The following is an 18,171-nucleotide window of genomic DNA, read 5'->3' as shown; positions in this document are numbered from 1 at the left end:
CAATCCTAGCTCACTTCTGATTCCTAAAGTCTATGTACCCATGCTTCTAGCACTTCTATGACAGCAGGAAGGTTTCACAGGCCTGGAAAATTTCACTACTGCCACCTCACCCTTACGGCAGAAGAGGCCCCGAATTTGCCACCTCACCCTTATGACAGAGGAGGCCCACCATGTCCGTGGAGGTGGATAAGGCTGCATCCTCACCTTTACTTACCCTGTACTCAAGCATCCCACCACAGCAAAGAGAGGAGAAGATTCTTCGAAAATACATCAAATTTAAGGTGAATTATTAAAGCTTAACAATAGCATGATATAAAACAAGTAAGGAAGGCTTCTCACTTAGTTTATTGTGCTCTTCCAAGAGAAAGCTCCACTTCCTGGTCTTGACATCTGCAATGACAAGAAACAAATAAGCAAATAGGACACCCTGCCCTCCTGCTACATGATCACACTTACTCATTTATTCCTTGGCTTCATAAACTTCCATCAAGCTTAGACAACATGGCAGCTGGTCCTGTACCTAGCACTGTGGATACAGAAATTAGGAGAGTACTTTCCCTGGAGGTTTCCCCAGTATACTGGGAGGAAAAAGAGGCAGAGATGCTGACAACACTGGGTTGTAAGGGTTGCGACAAAAGGTGCCACAGGATACACGGCTGGGGAGGGTCTAGCAGGTCAGAAATGCCCTGAGTGACAGGGGTGGTAACTGTAGCTCACACCTAAGCAGCATTCACGTTCAGCCCGGCACTGTGCCAACACTCAGTGGCACCCTCTCATCTGCTCCTCCCAAGTCTGTAAGGTGGGCTGTTGTTAACTCCATTTTACACATGGGAAACAAGTTGCATGTGGTCAGTGGTCAAACTGCCAAAGTTTCAATTTCGGCTCCGCCTCTTGCTAGCTATGTCACCTTGGGCAAGTCACTGTAACACCTCTCCCTCAGTTTCCACATCTGAAAAATAAAGATACTACAGCCCCTACCTCATGGGTTACTGTGAGGATTACATGAAATTAAAGTAAAATGCTTATAAAAGTATGACTGGAAAACAATGAGCACCCCAAAAGCCAGTTATTATGAATTATTGTTAGTGGGATTATTACATCATCCGCTAATCAGCATAGTGTAGTATAAATTACACACAATATCAGCTAAGAAAGGTGAGCACCTTTCTACCCAATGGTGGCTCATTCTTTAAATAGAGGAATTTCTCTACTAATCTGTCTCTTGAAAAATCAAGAAAGCTTGGTCTCAGTAAATGCTATCTGGGCAGCAAAAGTTCATTCTTCACTGTATGATTCCTTCAAAAGCAAGGGGGTCAGAAAAAGGCATCATGGACACAGAGTCAGTTTCAGGAAAAAGCGAGGTCGTCCAGGTACAACCTGATGGAAGGAACAAAGCAGACAGACTAATCGTAAATGCAGAACTAGAAGAGGAAGGCCCTTCCTGACAACTTGATTCTCACAGTGGCACAGCAGCAAACAGGAAAAGCTGTGAACAACAGCTAAGGCAAAGGAACCAATCATGGTTTTTGGACACCTGGGTGTGAGCAGGATCAGTATCAATACCTTCATGGTACCCACTCCCAGAATGCAGACCATGTCAGGAGTGTGATCTCACAGGCTAGTGATAGACACATATCACTGTATTTGCCGTTTTTATTTTTGAGATTGTCACCCAGGCTGGAGTGCAGTGGTGCGATCTAGGCTCACTGCAACCTCTGCATCCTGGGCTCAAGCGAGTCTCCTGCCTCAGCCTCCTGAGTAGTTGGGATTCCAGGCTGGCACCACCATGACTGGCTAGTTTTTATATTTTTAGTAGACAGGGTTTCACCATGTTGGCCAGGCTGGTCTCGAACTCCTGTGACCTCAGGTGATCCACCCACCTCAGCCTCCCAAACTGCTGGGATTATAGGCCACCACACCCGGCCTGTAGTTGCCTTTTAAGGGCCACCCCAAGCTGAAGCCAAACATCCGAGGGGGCAGGAAAGGTAAAGGATCTAGACTGTCGTGGAGCAGCTCATCTCACGACCTGCCTGGGCCTCACACAACTCCCCTGTGCCCTGCTCACCAGCCTGCCCTCATCGGTCCAAACTCCATCCAAGGATGATGATGTAGCAACCAGCATCAGCCTCCTCCAGAACCCAAACCCTGATGAAAGCTCTTGTTAAGCAAGCAATTCTAGAGGCTTCTTCCAGGACGATGCTTGAATGTGAGGTTTCAAAGGCATGAGGTTTTAAGTATTTGAGTTCTACTTGATTAAGAACAAGATTAAACCAATTCAAGAATGGGGAAACACTGATCCATAAAAACAACATAGTTTTTAAAAAACAATGTGGCCCAAGCTGAGAATGACACCCAGGAGTCCAGAATCTATAGCTGCTCCTCTCCTATTCTGACAGGGGAGCTTTTGAAGAACCTCACAAAAAAATTAAACAAAACGGCCAGGCGCGGTGGCTCATACCTGTAATTAATCCCAGCACTTCGGGAGGCCAAGGTGGGAGAAGAAGTTCGAGACCAGCCTGGCCAACATGAGGAAACCCTACCTCTACTAAAAATACAAAAATTAGCCCAGTGTGGTGGCAGGTGCCTGTAGTCCCTGCTACTCGGGAGGCTGAGGCAGGAAAATCGCTTGAACCCAGAAGGCAGAGGTTGCGGTGAGCCAAGATTGCACCACTGCACTCCAGCCTGGGCAACAGAGTGAAACTCCATCTCAAAAATAAATAAAATAAAATAAAATACAGCAAAACTATTCTGCTGTGGCCAGTATATTTCAAGACTGGCTTATAATTAGGCTCATCTGAAGATTAAAAAAACCAAAACAAACAAAAAACACCCCAACAAGTCCAAGCCCCACCTCCGACAAAATAAACAACATCTCTGGGGCAGAACGAGGCATTGGTGCTTTTGAAGTGGCCCCGTGATGCTGATGGGCAGGCCGAGAGCAGAACTACCAGCATTTTCAAACTGTGGCACCATCACCAGCAGCAGCACCAGCTCAGGGAACTTGTGAGAAACACAAATTTTTGGCTCCACACTCAAGTTCCAGAATCAGAAACTCTGGTAGTGGGGCCCAGCTAGCTGCGTTTTAACAACCCCTGCAGGCCGTTCCCTGCATGCTCAAGTTTGAAAACCACTAAGTCTGCAGATGGAAAAGCATTTATTTTTATGGCAACCACCTGTTTTTCTGCTCTGCAAAGGCCAAAATAAAAACAGATGGGTTTTAAATGACTGAAGCAGGAATTTACCTGCTTCTACCAAGAAGATATTGACCAGAGGGAAATTATGAGGTCTTCTCTTTGGGAGGCCTTATGACAAAACAGCCACCACTGTATGTTTACTATCTGGAATAATTAACGTGTCATCTTTCTATAGGAAGAGGAGCAGAACAGGAAGTCTTTCGCAAGAAAGTAATTTTTGAATATTCAAGGTAGAGAAAAACACCCTATGTTGAGATCACAGACCACTACACGTTCTGGGAATCAGACAAAGACCAATTACTTGCCATATCTTCTGGAATCCATCTGTTTAAAAAGTGCAATCAGGTCCTGTGAATAACTGATGTCTGCCTCGAAGTAGGCCCTGGAGATGAGCATGCATCGCCCTTTGACAAACGAAAGGGATGGAGCTGATGGAAGGCCGGCCTGTCCCTCACTGCTGGTGGAGGGTGACTCGCTGATGCCATAGGCCCATTCCAGAGGCTGCAGGTTGACCGTGGGGAGGCTCTGGGCTGCTTTCACTGCCAAAGAAGAAGAATTGAACAGAAGTGATAAAGCAGGGGACTATCATGTGGCTTTGAAATACAGGCAAGGGAAGAGGGAGAAAGTGGGGAAGGGACATGGTCAAGAGGCACTAGGTTTGGCAGGAAGGCAAGAAAAGGCACTGTTAGATTAGGAAGACTTGAAAGTGTTTTTTAGTTGGGGCTTTGGGAATTTCAATATTTGTTGAATGTAACTTTCCATCTCCTTAAGTTTTTTTCTTTTTTTTTTTTTTTTTTGAGACAGGGTCTTGCTCTGTCACCCAGGCTGGAGTGCAGTGCCATGATCATGGCTCACTGCAGCCTCAACCTCCCTGGCTCACTGCAGCCTCAACCTCCCTGGCTCACTGCAGCCTCAACCTCCCTGGCTCAAGCCATCCTCCACCTCAGACTCCCCAGTAGCTGGGACTACAGGCGTGCACCACCACATGCGGTTAGTTTTTGTATTTTTTGTAGAGACAGGGTTTCGCTATGTTGCCCAGGCTGGTATCAAATTCCTAAGCTCAAGCCATCTACCCACCTTAGCCTCCTGAAGTGCTGGTATTACAGGCATGAGGCACCATACCTGGCCTCCCTACATTTTTCACACCAAAACATTTAAAATTCAGAAATTAACAAGGGGAACAGGAAGCTCACCAGGATGAATAAACTTATTAGATAATTTCTGGCACGGTGTTGGAGAAGCCACTGAAGTCAGCACACCACAAATCACCCAGTTAAACCCACTCCTAGGTCGCTACTCGGTCTACTGCTCAGAGAACAAAGGAGTGAGGACCAGGATCACCAGGTCACAAACACATAGTTCTGAACATTATTTCATCTACTACAGATGCATTTTATAATGAACAAATTCAACCATATAATACTAAGCTGTCAACAGACACACACTGAAGTGAAAGGAAAAAAACCCTGAGTAAAGAAATATAAAAAGAACTCATGCTTTAAAAAAGTACTAAGACCACAAAAGAAGAGGATAGAGATGTAGCCAATTCAAAACAGGAGGAAAAAGACTAAGAAACATTTGAAGAAATGTTCACCTTCACAAATAATCAGAAAAATAAGATACTTTTTTACTTCTCAAACTTGCAGGATGAGAAACAATTAGACATCCATATTGCTAGTTGGGAATAAAACCTTCTGGAAAACAATTTGGCAATTATAGCAAGAGCTCTAAGAATAATGATTCAACTTCTGGGAATCTATCCCAACTACCAATTGAAAATACAGACAAAAACTTAGGTACAAAAGTGTTCCTCTACAGCTTTAAAACTGGAAAAACTGGCAGCAAATTAAAATCAAGCAGGAAAAAATAAACAACAACAATTTAAGCAATGTATGACACATTCATAAGACAGAATGTTATACAGCTATCAAAATTTATTTCGTACTAAAAATTCTGGAAAAGACAAAAGTAGTTCAACAACATGAAACCATTTCTTGAAGGTCAAAATGGCCCATTATGATAATGGACACATTTTCATCACTTAGAATTAACTGTTAACATTCAGTAAAATAAATATGTTTTATGCTGGAGCATTAAATTAAAAGGGCAAAATACAAATTATATGCATATATAAAACTTTATATTTTAACGCATAGAAAAAAGGCTGGAGGGAATGAAACCAAAATGTTAATAATGGTTAGTTGAGTGGGGAGATTACGGGGGATAGTTTTTCTTCTTCACACGTCAAAATACGTTCTACAGTGAGTATGTGGTAGGGTTAATGAAGCCAAATCCAGAGGATACACCTAAAGCAAAATGACAGAAAGACTGACACAGAGACAATTTTATATGTTATACCAATAAAAAGCCAATCATGACACACAATCATGAACCTATCTGAAACTTAGAAATACAAGGAGAAATTCACAAATCCATAATTTTGGCAAGGAATTTCAAGGTTTATCTCAGCAGGCAAAAGCTCAAGTGTGTAACACATTGGTAAAGATGCAGAGGAGCCAAACAATTAGAAAAATTCATCTAAAAGCTATATGGAGAATTTTTTTTCTCTTCTGTGAGCTTCATTGAGAAGTATATATGGAGAATTTTGTACCCAATAAACATGGTTTTCAAAACATGTGGAGCATAACACAAAGCAATGATAGTCGGGGACAGTGTCTCACACCTATAATCCCAGCAGTTTTAGAGGCTGAGGCAGGTAGATCACCTGAGGTCAGGGGTTGAAGACCAGCCTGGCCAACATGGAGGAAGCCCCACCTCTACTAAAAATATAAAAATTAGCCGGGCGTGGTGGTACACGCCTGAAATCCCAGCTACTCAGGAGGCTGAGGCAGGAGAATCACTTGAACCCGGAAGCCAGAGGTTGCAGGGAGCCAAGATCGCGCCACTGCACCCCAGCCTGGGCGACCGAGTGAGACTCTGTCTCAAAAAAAAAAAGTAACGATATCACACAAAAAACCTAAATGAATCTGCAAAAGCAGGAGTCATCTAAGTCACCATGCACCGTGGTCAGAACAAGAGTAAAAAGACAAAACAACCGCAACAGTGGAAACCACTGGTTTAAAATCACCAGCAATGAGAATACCAGGTGTCAAAATCTGCAATCTTTATCCAGAGCCTTGGGTCTCCCCGTTCCAACACCAAACAAATCGATTAAAAAATAAGCCCTCGCTAGACGGAGCTAGCAGCAGCAGTGTTATGGGTTGAATTGTGTCCCTCCAAAATTCATGTTAAACACACAGCACAGGACCTCAGAATGTGATTGTATATGGAGACAGGGCCTTTACAGAGGTTAATAAGTTAAATGAGGTCACCAAGGTGGGCGATAATCCAATGACTGGTGTTCTTCTAAGAAAAGGGAGAGACGCTAGGGATTTGCACACACAAAGGAAAATCCACACAAGGACACAGAGAGAAGACAGCCACCTGCAGGGCATGGAGAGAGGCCTCTGAAGAAACCAACCCTACCAATCTCAGGCTTCCAGCCTCCAGGACTGTGAAAAAATAAATTTCTATTGTTTAAGCCACCCAGTCAGCGGTACTTTGTCACGGCAGCCCTCGCAAACTAACACACTAGCAGCTACCAAAGAAAGATATCGCCTCATGTACACATTTCAAGAATTGGAGGCCAAGGAGAAAACCAGGAAATTCTACAGGGAGCTGTCCCATCACCGGCCCAAACCACCCTTCCCAGAAACTGTACTGGTGCCTCCAGATAATCCTACCTCATACCCCAAATCTGCAAAGTGACCTAAGGATACATCCTTATCTTTTCCCTTCTTAAGCTGGGGGGAGGAAGAGAGGGTGTAGAAACGGCAGCTGGGGGAGAAGAGTAAAATAAATGGAAGATGAAAACACATGGGGCTGACACTTTGACATAGGTGTGCAAGCTCCATGTACCAGGATCAAGTGACAAAAACTTTAGTGTATGACAGTTTTCTCAGAAGACAGAGGGACGTAACCAGGTGCTGACTATGACCAGACACTGCATTAGCTGGAACTTGCCTGGCCAATGCCCCCTCCTTGCATTTTTGAGTAGTTAGCTGCACAGAGGATCTGTGCTGTTTGCTGAACTGTTACCTTCCTGGGAGCGGGGGCTGGCAGGCTGCCTGAGCTGCCTGTCACTGCTGGGGCCAGCATAGTCTGGTGGGAATGTGTAGTCTGAAGTCAGACTGTCAGGGCTTGAATCCCAGTTGTACAACTTATTGGCTATGTGACCCTGTGTTACTGACTCATCCTCCCTGGGCCTCAGTTTCCCCATCTGTAAAATAGTCATTATAAGGAATAAAAGTTAGTATAAGGGGCTTAGAATAGCCTAATGCATAGCAAGCATCATTTAGTGCTAGCTTTTGTTAATATTACCTATGGCCTTCACCCACAGAGCTGCCTCATTAGGCTAGATAGAGTGGGAAGGAGTGTGGGGGGGGTGCCCTGAAAGCTTTCACCACCTGTAAAGCCATGCACACCATAAGCTAGACTACATGTGATACTCTAAAGATTTTCAGCGCCAGTGTCGCCCTCCATGAGAGACAACCATGTGTCTACTTACTCAGGGCACTATAGTCATTCATGCTGAAGTTCCACGTCTTGGTGTCAGGATCTGAAACAAAACAGGGAGCTGATGACTGTTGACAATTTGTACTTAGGCACTCAACACAAGCTTGTCTTCTAAATGAATGAATGAAGGACGCCAAGTTCAAAACAGCAAGCCCCCACTGATCTATAAAAATCTCCATAGAGGACAAATAGTAAATATAGATAATTCTTTTACTCCATGTAGTGGAATCCAACTCAGGCCCTGGGAAGTTATGAACTTCACCTAAGAGGACTGAGGGCAGAGTTAGGACTAGAATCCAAGTTCTCCAGGACGTAATGTGGTCAGGCAAAGCAGTATGAGGAGTAATGGCTCTGGGCTGTAATTGAGCTAGTCACATCCTGATGCTGTCTTTCCAGACCAATGAAACTTGGCCTGTCACTTAATCTTGCTGAGCCAGTTCCATCACCTTAAAAACTAAAATAACATCTACTTATTTCAAAAAAACTGCTGTTAAGCTTAAGTGCTACAATGCATATAAAGCACCTGGCAGAGGAAGCGTCTTCTCAATAACATTCAACCGTTCTCCAGATGGCCATGTGACAACCATCAAGTTTGGCAGCTGTTTGAGGGAATGACTATTATGAAGGGAAACACAAGCTAAAATTGAAAAATTTTTAACAACTGGATGGACAGAATGTGCCAATGCACTCTCTTAATATTTATGAGAAACTGTTAGATTAAAAGAGACTCCAAAAATAAGAAAAAAAAAAAAAAAACCAGCTGAAGAACAAAGACATTACCATAATTCTTGCTGGGCAGGCTCTTAAACACTGCAATGAGTTCCGCATTGTACCCAATCAACACCTGGAAACGATCGCCGTTCCTTATGCACTTTCCCTTCTGAGAGTTCACTCCTTTTTGGACTGAGGACCCTGACTTCTGTTGGAGTCTTCCTTCTGTCCTGGGCGTTACACTCTCTGAGCTAGAATGGATATAAGAAATGTTCTGCCCCGAGGTGGAGGCTTTTGCTGTCTTGGCCTCTAACTTAGCATCCCTGGGAGGCTGTCCAGAGGAATGAGCTGGTGTCTCTTGGGAACTCTTTGCTTTGGCCAGAGGCTCATGAGTTGGGTTAGCAAAGGGTGTGAACCTGATCTCAGGTGAAGCCTGAGCATGACCGTGGCCTAACTCATAACTCAAGAGCTGTTGTTTAGGGACCTCTGGAGGACTTTGTGCCAAGGGAGGAGAGATTCCAGTGAGAGCCATTTGACTACGTGGATGGTGGCCTGGGCAGGCTGTGGGCATTTCTTCTGGCTTTTTCCATATTCCCTTTGCCTGAAAACTGTGGGAATCATGAGGTCTTTGGTCAGCATTAGATGAGCTACTGAGATTCTGTTGTTTGAAAATGACACCATGGCTCACTGGCTTACAAGACTCCCTTGGGAAATTTTGGGATGGGCCTTGCTTGGCCTGGAATGGGTTGCCAGCAATGGAGGTGCCCGAGCTAGTCCTCTGATGCTGTTCTGCCAATAACTTCTCAGCTCTGCGGGCCAGAGCCTTTTGTCGATTCTCTTCAATCTTTTTCCTCTGCTCCTCTGTAAGAGGCAAGGACATTTTCACAGAGAAATACTTATGCAGGAATGTCAACCTTTAATTGGAAAGTTGGCAAAAGCTGTGGAAGAAAGTAAGAAGAATGAAATGAACATTACATGTATTAATTGCCATACTCCAACCATGATTTTAACAAGCTTTTGTCCCGGAAAATGCATAATGAGCACAACTAAAGGATGTATTAAAGTTTCTTTTATAATTGCACACACACTGAAATAGTAGGCAGCATATGCTAAAATAAAGATCCTGATCAAAAAGCAAAAAGCAAGTAGGGTGTAATCCCAGCACTTTGGGAAACTGAGGCAGGTGGATCACTTGAGGTCAGCAGTTTGAGACCAGCCTGGCCAACATGGTGAAACCCCATCTCTACTAAAAATACAAAATTAGCCAGGCGTGGTGGTGCACACCTGTAATCCCAGCTACTAGGGAGGCTGAGGCAGGAGAATTGCTTGAACCTGGGAGGCAGAGGTTGCAGTAAGCCAAGATCGTGCCACTGCACTCCAGCCTGGGCAACAAGAACAAAACTCTCAAGGAAAAAAAAAAAAAGCAAAAAGCAAATCCAAAGCTAAAAAGGCATTTCAGAGGCAATATTTCTCTCCTTCCCATGGCCCAGCCAAGGTGAGTTGTCAGAACCTAAGAAAGTTATGCAGTGCAACGTAGCAACGTAAATCCATCAGATAATGAGAAAGCTGACATTTTTAACCAGAAAGCATAATAGATTAGACTGAAATAGACCAACCAACCACATACCATGGCGTGACACTTGCTAAAATAGTCTCTTTCCAACCTAGAAGAAAGAAAAAAGCATTAGCCTCCCATAGACTGCACACTAAATTCTCCCCTCACATTCACCCCTTTTTATCATTCCTGGCAAATCAGTCTGCCTGTAGCTCAATGCAAGCCAGAGCAGCCAGCCTTAGTACCTGACTTCCAAAACACAACACACGGAGCAACTGACTGACTCTCCTGGGAAAATAAGGGGCAGAAAAAAAAAGTATGTGTTCACTGTGCAAATTAAGATGCTACCTAAAGATGTAAACAAAAAAAGAATAAAATTACTCTGTAATCTTATCAGCCATCAATAACCACAGTTGAAATTAATAATTTAGAGTATATAGTTCGGATTTTTTTTCATTCATAACCAAATGGCACATATTTAGGAGACATAAGAATTTATTATAAAGTAGCATCATTGTAAACATTCCATGTTGCACCCTGATGATTTTTTTCCATGAATTTACCCGGAACATTTATTTTCCTATGAGCTGAGACATTTTTACAACATTTTAGAAGGAGGGGGCAGGACACACCAATTTGTCTGGCTTGGTTCAGACTAAATAGCCTGCATCTAATGTAATGCTGTGTAACGGTTAGAATGATGATGTAAGGGTACTCCAGTAGCATTGCTTAGGCCTCTGGGCAGCTATAGGGTTCAAAGGTTTCCTTCTCTGCTGGGGCTCCCTTTGGCCAGAACTCAACCCACCTCCCCGCTCCCCCACCACGAAGTATCTATCCCCAGAGAACTTCCACCTTCTCCAACCATTAGCAGTTAGGAAGGGGTGAAGAGGTTAGGGAAATGTTTTGGAGGTGCACAGAAGTCCTCAGTCTCTCTGGGTAACACACTCCTGCCTAAGTTTCCAACCAGGGATCTCCTGCACCTCCAAACTCCCCAGATCCCGGGCCTGGTAAGCTGTCTCCACTAACCAGGGAGACTCGGCCATAAGACCCACTGATCAGCCCCGAACCATAAATCCATTCCGCCACATGGACGCCCCTCTTCCTCTCTAGGTAGGGACCTCTGCCCCCCCACCCCCGGCATTTTGGGGCGCGCCTCACCCGGCCTCAAGGTAAGCGGGCGCCACGCCCCACTCCCACCCCTACGATCTCCACTTGGATTCACCCTTCCCATTGGCCCACTTCCTCCTCCAGGCTGGCATTGGTCTCGTCTGCCTCCGCCGCCTTCCTGCCAGTCTAGCACTTTCTCACCCAGGGAGGCCTAGAACGCGAGCCGCATTCGCCCCCAGCCCTGACCCCAGGCGCGACTCCAGAGCCTCCCGAGTGGGGCCGGTCTTCCGAGTGGACGGTTAGGCCACGGGTATTCAAGCGCTGCGAGTTCGCCCGCCTTATTGCAGCGGCCAGGCCTAAAGGGCTCGGCCACCGCTGAACTACATTTCCCAGCAGGCAACGCGGCCTCAGTTTCGCTTCCAAAAGTAGGAATGATGAGACGAGAACGCGAGCGGGCTGCAGGGTCTTCTGGGATTTGTAGTTCGGGCCGGGAGCCTGACGAGAAACGGGAGCTGCAACGTCATGGGCGGGGCGAAAGTGATGCACCCTGGAAGTTGTAGTTCTCCAGAGGTTTGTTTAGCCAAACGCTAGGTCCTGAAAGCCTGGGCCATTAAGGTTTCCAAACCCGGAGTCTCCCGTCTCCAGAGAGCATCCCAGACAGCCATACTAACTTGGCAGCTCTTAATAAAAAGTATCTCCCCGGGGCGTCCATTCCTGGTATTGCTGTACTTGCAATTTAAGCCCCACCCGCTGCGCCCGGCTGCCATCATCGTCATCATTGTAGTCATCAGTCATTGTGTGTAGCATAAATATGAGTTACCTCATTTAACCGCACTACAACCTATGGAACACATTCTTGTCCCCATTTTACAGAGGGGAAAACTGAGACAGCTATTTGATAATATTTCTCAAGGCTTTATTAAGCTAGCTTGTGATTCTGATTCCATAGCCCCTCCTCTTGAGAGAAGATTAGTCATGAGACTTTAAGAGTCACTTTACCCCATCCTGAGCACCAACATCCTGAGCCATCCTAAGCACCATTGGTGATAAATATAATATTTCTCTATCAGTGTGCATATGAATGTTGCTATTGTTCTATTTTCAAACATGGCTCATTTAAAAACAAACAAGTCTACTAAAGGATTTGGAAAAAATGGACCAGACATGCTAAGAAAAAGGAAGCACAGCAATGTGTGTAGTTTGATTTTTTTTTTTTAATCCTTACCTGTACATGTATGTAAACTCATAAAAGTCTGGGAAGGAAACTTAAAAAGTCACCAAACTGTTCAGGAGCAGAGTGGCATGGAATACACTTTTCAGCTTTTTAATCTCTATTTTTCAGAATGATTTGAATTTTCTAAAATAATAATGTAGAATTTGTGTGACTTTTGAAGCAATAAATAATCTCCCTTCTTCCCTCCTTGCTTTTTTTTTTTTTTTTTTTGAGACAGAGTCTCACTCTGTTGCCTAGACTGAGTGTAGTGGTGTGATCTTGGCTCACTTCAGCCTCCTACTCCTGGGTTCAAATGATTCTCCTGCCTCAGCCTCCCAAATAGCTGGAATTATGGATGCGCACCGCCATGCCTGGCTAATTTTTGTATTTTTAGTAGAGACAGATTTTTACCATGTTGTCCAGGCTGGTCTCGAACTCTTGACCTCAAGTGATCCACCTGCCTCAGCCTCCCAAAGTGCTGGAATTACAGGTGTGAGCCACTGCGCCCGGCCCGTTTTTCTTAAATGATAAATACATTGCCTGTCTTAGGGGATCTGTGTGAGGTTTAGTAGTAGAAAGTATTCAAATCTCAGCTCTACCCCTTTTATCGACCTGACATACCCAGTGATTGTGCCTCCATTTTCTCATCTGTAAAGTAAATGTAGAAAACAATACCACCTTGGTAAATCTTGTTATTAGAATCAAAGCAAGGTATTATGAGGGGAAGTGCTTAGTGAACTGTGAAATCCCAGAACAGGTAATAGAGGGATGTTGTTATTATTTGAGGTAAATCTCTTATATCGTCCGTTTCTCTATACCTAGCGCTCATTTCCTACTGTATAGTGTGAACAGAAACTAGTTAATGAACACCTGTCCCTGCCCTTCCTGTCTCCCAACAGAGTCAGTTAATTTGCTAAGAAAGCTGGGTGCTGTGCACTTGACTCATGTCTGTCACTGATTCATATGGCCATCACTTCGCTTTCCTGGGCCTCAGTCGTCTCACCTGTAAAATGATATCCTGCTTTGACATGTGCTAAGAGGGCCTGTGGACCAGTGGATCCTAATGTTAGATCCTAGAATTCTTATAGATTCACAGATCTTACCCCAGAAATTCCAATTCAGTAAGTCTGGAATTGAGTTAGAAGATGTGATTACCTTTCTAGCTCTAACATTCTAAAATTCTAAGAATAGGAAATTAAAATATGCCTTTGAGGCTGGGTGTGGTGGCTCACGCCTATAATCCCAGCACTTTGGGAGGCCAAGGCAGGCAGATCACCTGAGGTCAGGAGTTCGAGACTAGCCTAGCCAATATGGTGAAACCCAATCTCTACAAAACCCCATCTAATACAAAAAGTAGCTGGGCGTGGTGGTGCACGCCTGTAATTCCAGCTACTCAGGAGGCTGAGGCAGGAGAATCACTTGAACCCTGGGGGCGGAGGTTGCAGTGAGCTGAGATCATGCCATTGCACTTCAGCCTGGGCAACAAGAGTGAAACTCCATCTCAACAACAACAAAAAATGCATTTGGGGGGAATAATCATCTTCAGAAAGTAAACTAATTAGATCCCACTCAATAGTTGCACCTTTTGCTTTGTCAATAGCATCGTTTACTGAGGTCTTATTGTATGCAAGGCTTTTTAAAAAACTATATTTCACCAGTTCTTAAGGTAGATTATAATGAAAATTCATTTAGTAAAAAAAGTTTAAAGGCCCGGAAGAAAACACAGGAAACAAGGAGTGAAAGGAGAGGAGAAGACAGCTGTAGCAGTCAAGCTCCAATTTGACTTTGAGCTTCCTAGCAGATAAGCAAAAATGTCCAGAAGTCATGTAAGACCTTCAACCAAACACAGCACAGCTGAAGCTCCCAAACACTGGTCACCTGAGCAGTGCCAAAATGGTTCGAAGCATCACCTGGTTGCTCAGAAACAAGCAAACAAAAGGACAATGTAATGAATATGTTGTAAAACTAAATTTTTACAATTAATTATAAAATCCTGAGAGTCTATTTAATAGGTTTTAAAGTTTAACTGTTTTTTCTTTAGTAAAGTGATGCTTATTATAAGTACCTTTATTGGGCAAAATAAAAATTTGTTTTTTCTTCCAAAACTTAATCCAATAATGTTTAGTCAGTGAAATCCAAAAAGCTGGCAGACACCACCATAAGGGAATCCAAAGATGAGTAAGGTCCAGTTTTTCTCCCTCCAAAAGGTTACAGTATTTGGAGAACAGAAGACAAATAACTAGAACAGCCAGATTTAACAAATGTCTCAAATATTTGTCCCAAATATTGTGTGGGACATACTTACACTAAAAATGGATTTAAACATATCTGAAATTCAAATGTAACTGTGCATACTGTATTTTACTCGACAGCCTCCTATTATTAGTAGCTCAGGACTTAGTTGAGCAGCAAGCAAATATGCATTGATAGATGATTCATGGATATATTGACACATTGCATTTTAAAGCTAGAAGGAGCTTTAGAGACCATCTGGTTTCATAGGTGAGGGAATAGAGGCCAGACTGGCTGCCAGTCCATATGGCACCTGTGTTAGTCTGCTCAGGCTACAAAAAAACAAAACAAAAAAAAGCACCACCATAGACCGGGTGGCTTAAACAACAGAAATTTATCTTCTCACAATTCTGGAGGCTGCAGAGTCCAAGATCGAGGTGCCAGCCATTGATTTATGGTGAGGACTCTCTTCCTCTCTATGTCCTCATGCAGTGGAGAGGGAGAGAGCACAGCCCCCTGTTGTGTCCCTTCTTAGGACGTTGATCCTGTCATATCAGAGTCTCTCCCTCAGGACCTCACTGAATCGTCATTCCCTCCTTGCAGGTCTTGTCTCCAAATATGGTCACAGTACGGGTCAGGGCTTCAATATATGAATCTCGGGGGGATGCAGTTCAGTCCATAGCAGCACCTTTGTGTGTTGTTAAAACACACCCCTTTCTCCCAGGAAAGCAGCCTGGCTCCAGGACCCACTGCAAGCGGAGCATTGCCAGCCCCCAGCGGGGTGCCCCGGCCAAGTGACAGTCTTGCTGCTTCCCCAGAAGAATGCCTCGATTTTGCCAAAGCTACTTCCTCAGGTGGAAGAACATTGATTTCCCATCTCTCTGGAGTGATCATCCCTCCCCAATTCATGCAGACTTGGAAGAGTGTTAATCAGGGGGCCTCATCCTCGGGGAAGGCAGTGGATGCAAGATACGAGGGAAAACACCAGACCCCCTCCTTCTGGGAACTTAATCTACGAGGATATGATACAATGAGAAAAAGACAACTGAACTGATATAGCCCAGCAGTAGCTTTGAATGGAGCCAGTTCCTTAGTTCCTGTCACCCAGCTTCGAGAGTCACCCTAACCCTGTTATTCCTGAGCCTTGATTTTGATTTTGCTATTCTGTGAACTGCCCTTAGCCTTCCAGTGAATTCTTTATTTTTATTTTTGGAGTGGGGAGACTCTAATTAACCAAAGTCAGTCTTTGTTGCTTGCATCCAAAGAACCCCGACTTCCTTTTTTTTTTTTTTTTTTTGAGACAGAGTCTCGCTTTGTCACCCAGGCTGGAGTGCAGTGGCACGATCTTGGTTCATTTCAACCTCCGCCTTCTGGATTCAAGCAATTCTCCTGCCTCAGCCTCCTGAGTAGCTGGGATTACAGATGAAAACCACCATGCCCAGCTAAATTTTGTATTTTTAGTAGAGACGGGGTGTCACCATGTTGGACAGGCTGGTCTTGAACTCCTGGGCTCAAGTGATCCACCTGCCTCAGCCTCCCAAACTGCTAAGATTACAGTAGAGTGAGCCACTGTGCCTGGCCAAGAACCCTGACTTCTAACTCTCAAGTCAAAGGAGTTTTATCATCCCTCCCTCCATTTTCCTTCCTTCTTTTCATCCTCCCCTGAAATATGCTGAACTCTCAATAAGCTGAAAGTTTACTGTAAAATACAGGTGCAAAAAGGCAACATTTACAAAAGGATCCAAATTATGTGAATTTGTCATTCTCAGGTTCAACCAAAGTCCCTTAGGATTCCACAACATCATCTCTAGATTATCTTGGATTCTTGGTCCCTTGAGGACAAGAGTTGCATCTGAGACATATTCTTTCCAGTCTATAACTCTTAATTATCCACCTTGTGTACTCTAGGGTCCTCAAAGTGTAATAGCATCGTTATGAATACATTTCCAGAGAATCTATCTCATTTTCTTTTCTTAACCCATAAAATGAGATTTAGAAAGGACCTTAGAGAGCATTAATCTCTCTTTAGAGCTAAAGAAATGGAAGCCCAGAGAAGTTAGCTATGCCTGATGTCATAGACCAGGCACAGGCCAGGCTAGAGTGAGGCACCTCAGTCCCCTAGTAGGGCTCTTTCTAGATACTAATTAAATGTACAGATAGTGATTGCATGCTTGCCCTTGCCTGACAGTGTATGTCTGGGCATCTAAAGCAGTTTCAAGTCCCTCTCTCTGGAGCTTACCTGCTAGTGATGTAAGTACTGGGCTTCCCCCTTCCCTCAGCAAGGATTCCCTAGAGAGCGCTTGACAGCCCTTTGGGGAGAGCTTTTTTGACAGCCACCCCTAGGGCATGTCATCGCTCAGGTTAATTACACCTAGAGTGCTGTGATGAGATTCAGGAGCAGATGCAATACTTTGGGTGGAAAAGGAGGCTATTCCCTCTCAGATGCTGCCAGTTGGCAAAGACATTTGCATATCCAAAGCACAGAGGAGTAATGTAAAGGTTTATAAGCCAAGAAATTCACCTTCCTTAGCGGTTGTTCCGTTCTGATGGACTTAATTGCTTGGAGTCTGAGAGTTCCGTTTTTCTTCCTCCTCTTCTCTGCCTCCCTCTAGCCCTCCTTCTCCCTCGACTCTAAATGTCTTATGAAGACAGAATCTCCATGTAATTTCTTTACACCACACATTCCATGGCTTGGTATGAGGTTCTCCTAGTGTCTTAATTTCTCTAACTGGTCTTGGTGGCTGTGATTACTTCACAAGCCTCTCTCTCAAACCTGGCACATTTTCTGCTGGGATGGCTTTGTCCATCCTTTGCTAAAAGCACCCACCAAGACACGCTGCTCCAGTGTTTATAGACTTAGGAAATTTTACTTTTTCTGTTCCTTCAATATTGCAAATTCCACTTTGTTCATATTCATCCATTCATTCTTTTTTCAACCATTCATTCATTCTTCTTCTTCTTTTTTTTTTTTAGACAGGGTCTGAATCTGTCACTCAGGTTGGAGTGCAGTGGTGTGACCTTGTCTCACTGCAAACTCTGTCTCCTGGGCTCATATGATCCTCCCACCTCAGCCTCCCAAGTAGCTGGGATCACAGTTGTGCACCAGCATGCCCGGCTACTTTTTGTATTTTTAGTAGAGATGGGCTTTTGCCATATTGCTCAGGCTGGTCTTGAACTCCTGGCCTCAAGCGATCCACCCGCTCATCCTCCCAAAGTGATCCCCCAAAGGGATTACATGTGTGAGCCACCACGCCCGGCCTTCATCCATTGATCTTATATTCACTTAACAAAAATTTAAGGACCTACTGTGGGCCGCACGTTGTGCAGAAGCACCAGGGCTGCAATACTGATGTCACCCTTTTTAAAATAAAGCTTACGGTTTAGTTAGGGAGGCAGATCCCCCCCACACAAAAGAAACAAAAATAAACAAATCAGCTAAATGATAAGTGCTGTGAGGGACCTAAACAGAGAGCCCAAGTGGACACTTAAGAGGGAACTATTTCAGAGTGGTCAGGAAAGGTGTCCCCAGGGGAGACCTGAAGGAGGAGAGGAGGCAGCCATGCGGAGCTCAGAGGGAAGCGGGT

At 44.4% G+C, this 18,171-nt stretch overlaps 1 protein-coding gene across 6 annotated transcripts in view; it reads right to left on the bottom strand.

Moving 5' to 3' along the window:
- The window catches only part of SMARCAL1 (SWI/SNF related, matrix associated, actin dependent regulator of chromatin, subfamily a like 1), a 70,132-nt gene extending 58,592 nt beyond the window's left edge, over nucleotides 1-11,540 (bottom strand). Inside the window, exons 1-6 of one of the 6 annotated variants that reach the window (XM_054478399.2) lie at nucleotides 11,344-11,540; nucleotides 10,108-10,144; nucleotides 8,550-9,418; nucleotides 7,762-7,812; nucleotides 3,500-3,733; nucleotides 340-390 (exon numbers count right to left, since the gene is read on the bottom strand). In XM_054478399.2, coding sequence (XP_054334374.1) covers nucleotides 340-390; nucleotides 3,500-3,733; nucleotides 7,762-7,812; nucleotides 8,550-9,360 — 1,147 coding nt within the window. In that variant the 5' untranslated portion in view covers nucleotides 9,361-9,418; nucleotides 10,108-10,144; nucleotides 11,344-11,540. Of the gene's footprint in view, nucleotides 1-339; nucleotides 391-3,499; nucleotides 3,734-7,761; nucleotides 7,813-8,549; nucleotides 9,419-10,107; nucleotides 10,145-11,193 lie in introns of all 6 variants that reach the window. The other 5 variants (XM_054478398.2, XM_063647932.1, XM_054478403.2 and 2 more) reach the window with 5 other exon arrangements.
- Nucleotides 11,541-18,171: the final 6,631 nt, after the last annotated feature.

The sequence above is a fragment of the Pongo pygmaeus genome, chromosome 11 (assembly GCF_028885625.2).
Source record: "Pongo pygmaeus isolate AG05252 chromosome 11, NHGRI_mPonPyg2-v2.0_pri, whole genome shotgun sequence".
NCBI lineage: Eukaryota > Metazoa > Chordata > Mammalia > Primates > Hominidae > Pongo > Pongo pygmaeus.
The sequence above is the reverse complement of the archived record's forward strand: the minus strand, read 5'-3'. Positions and strand labels throughout refer to the sequence as shown.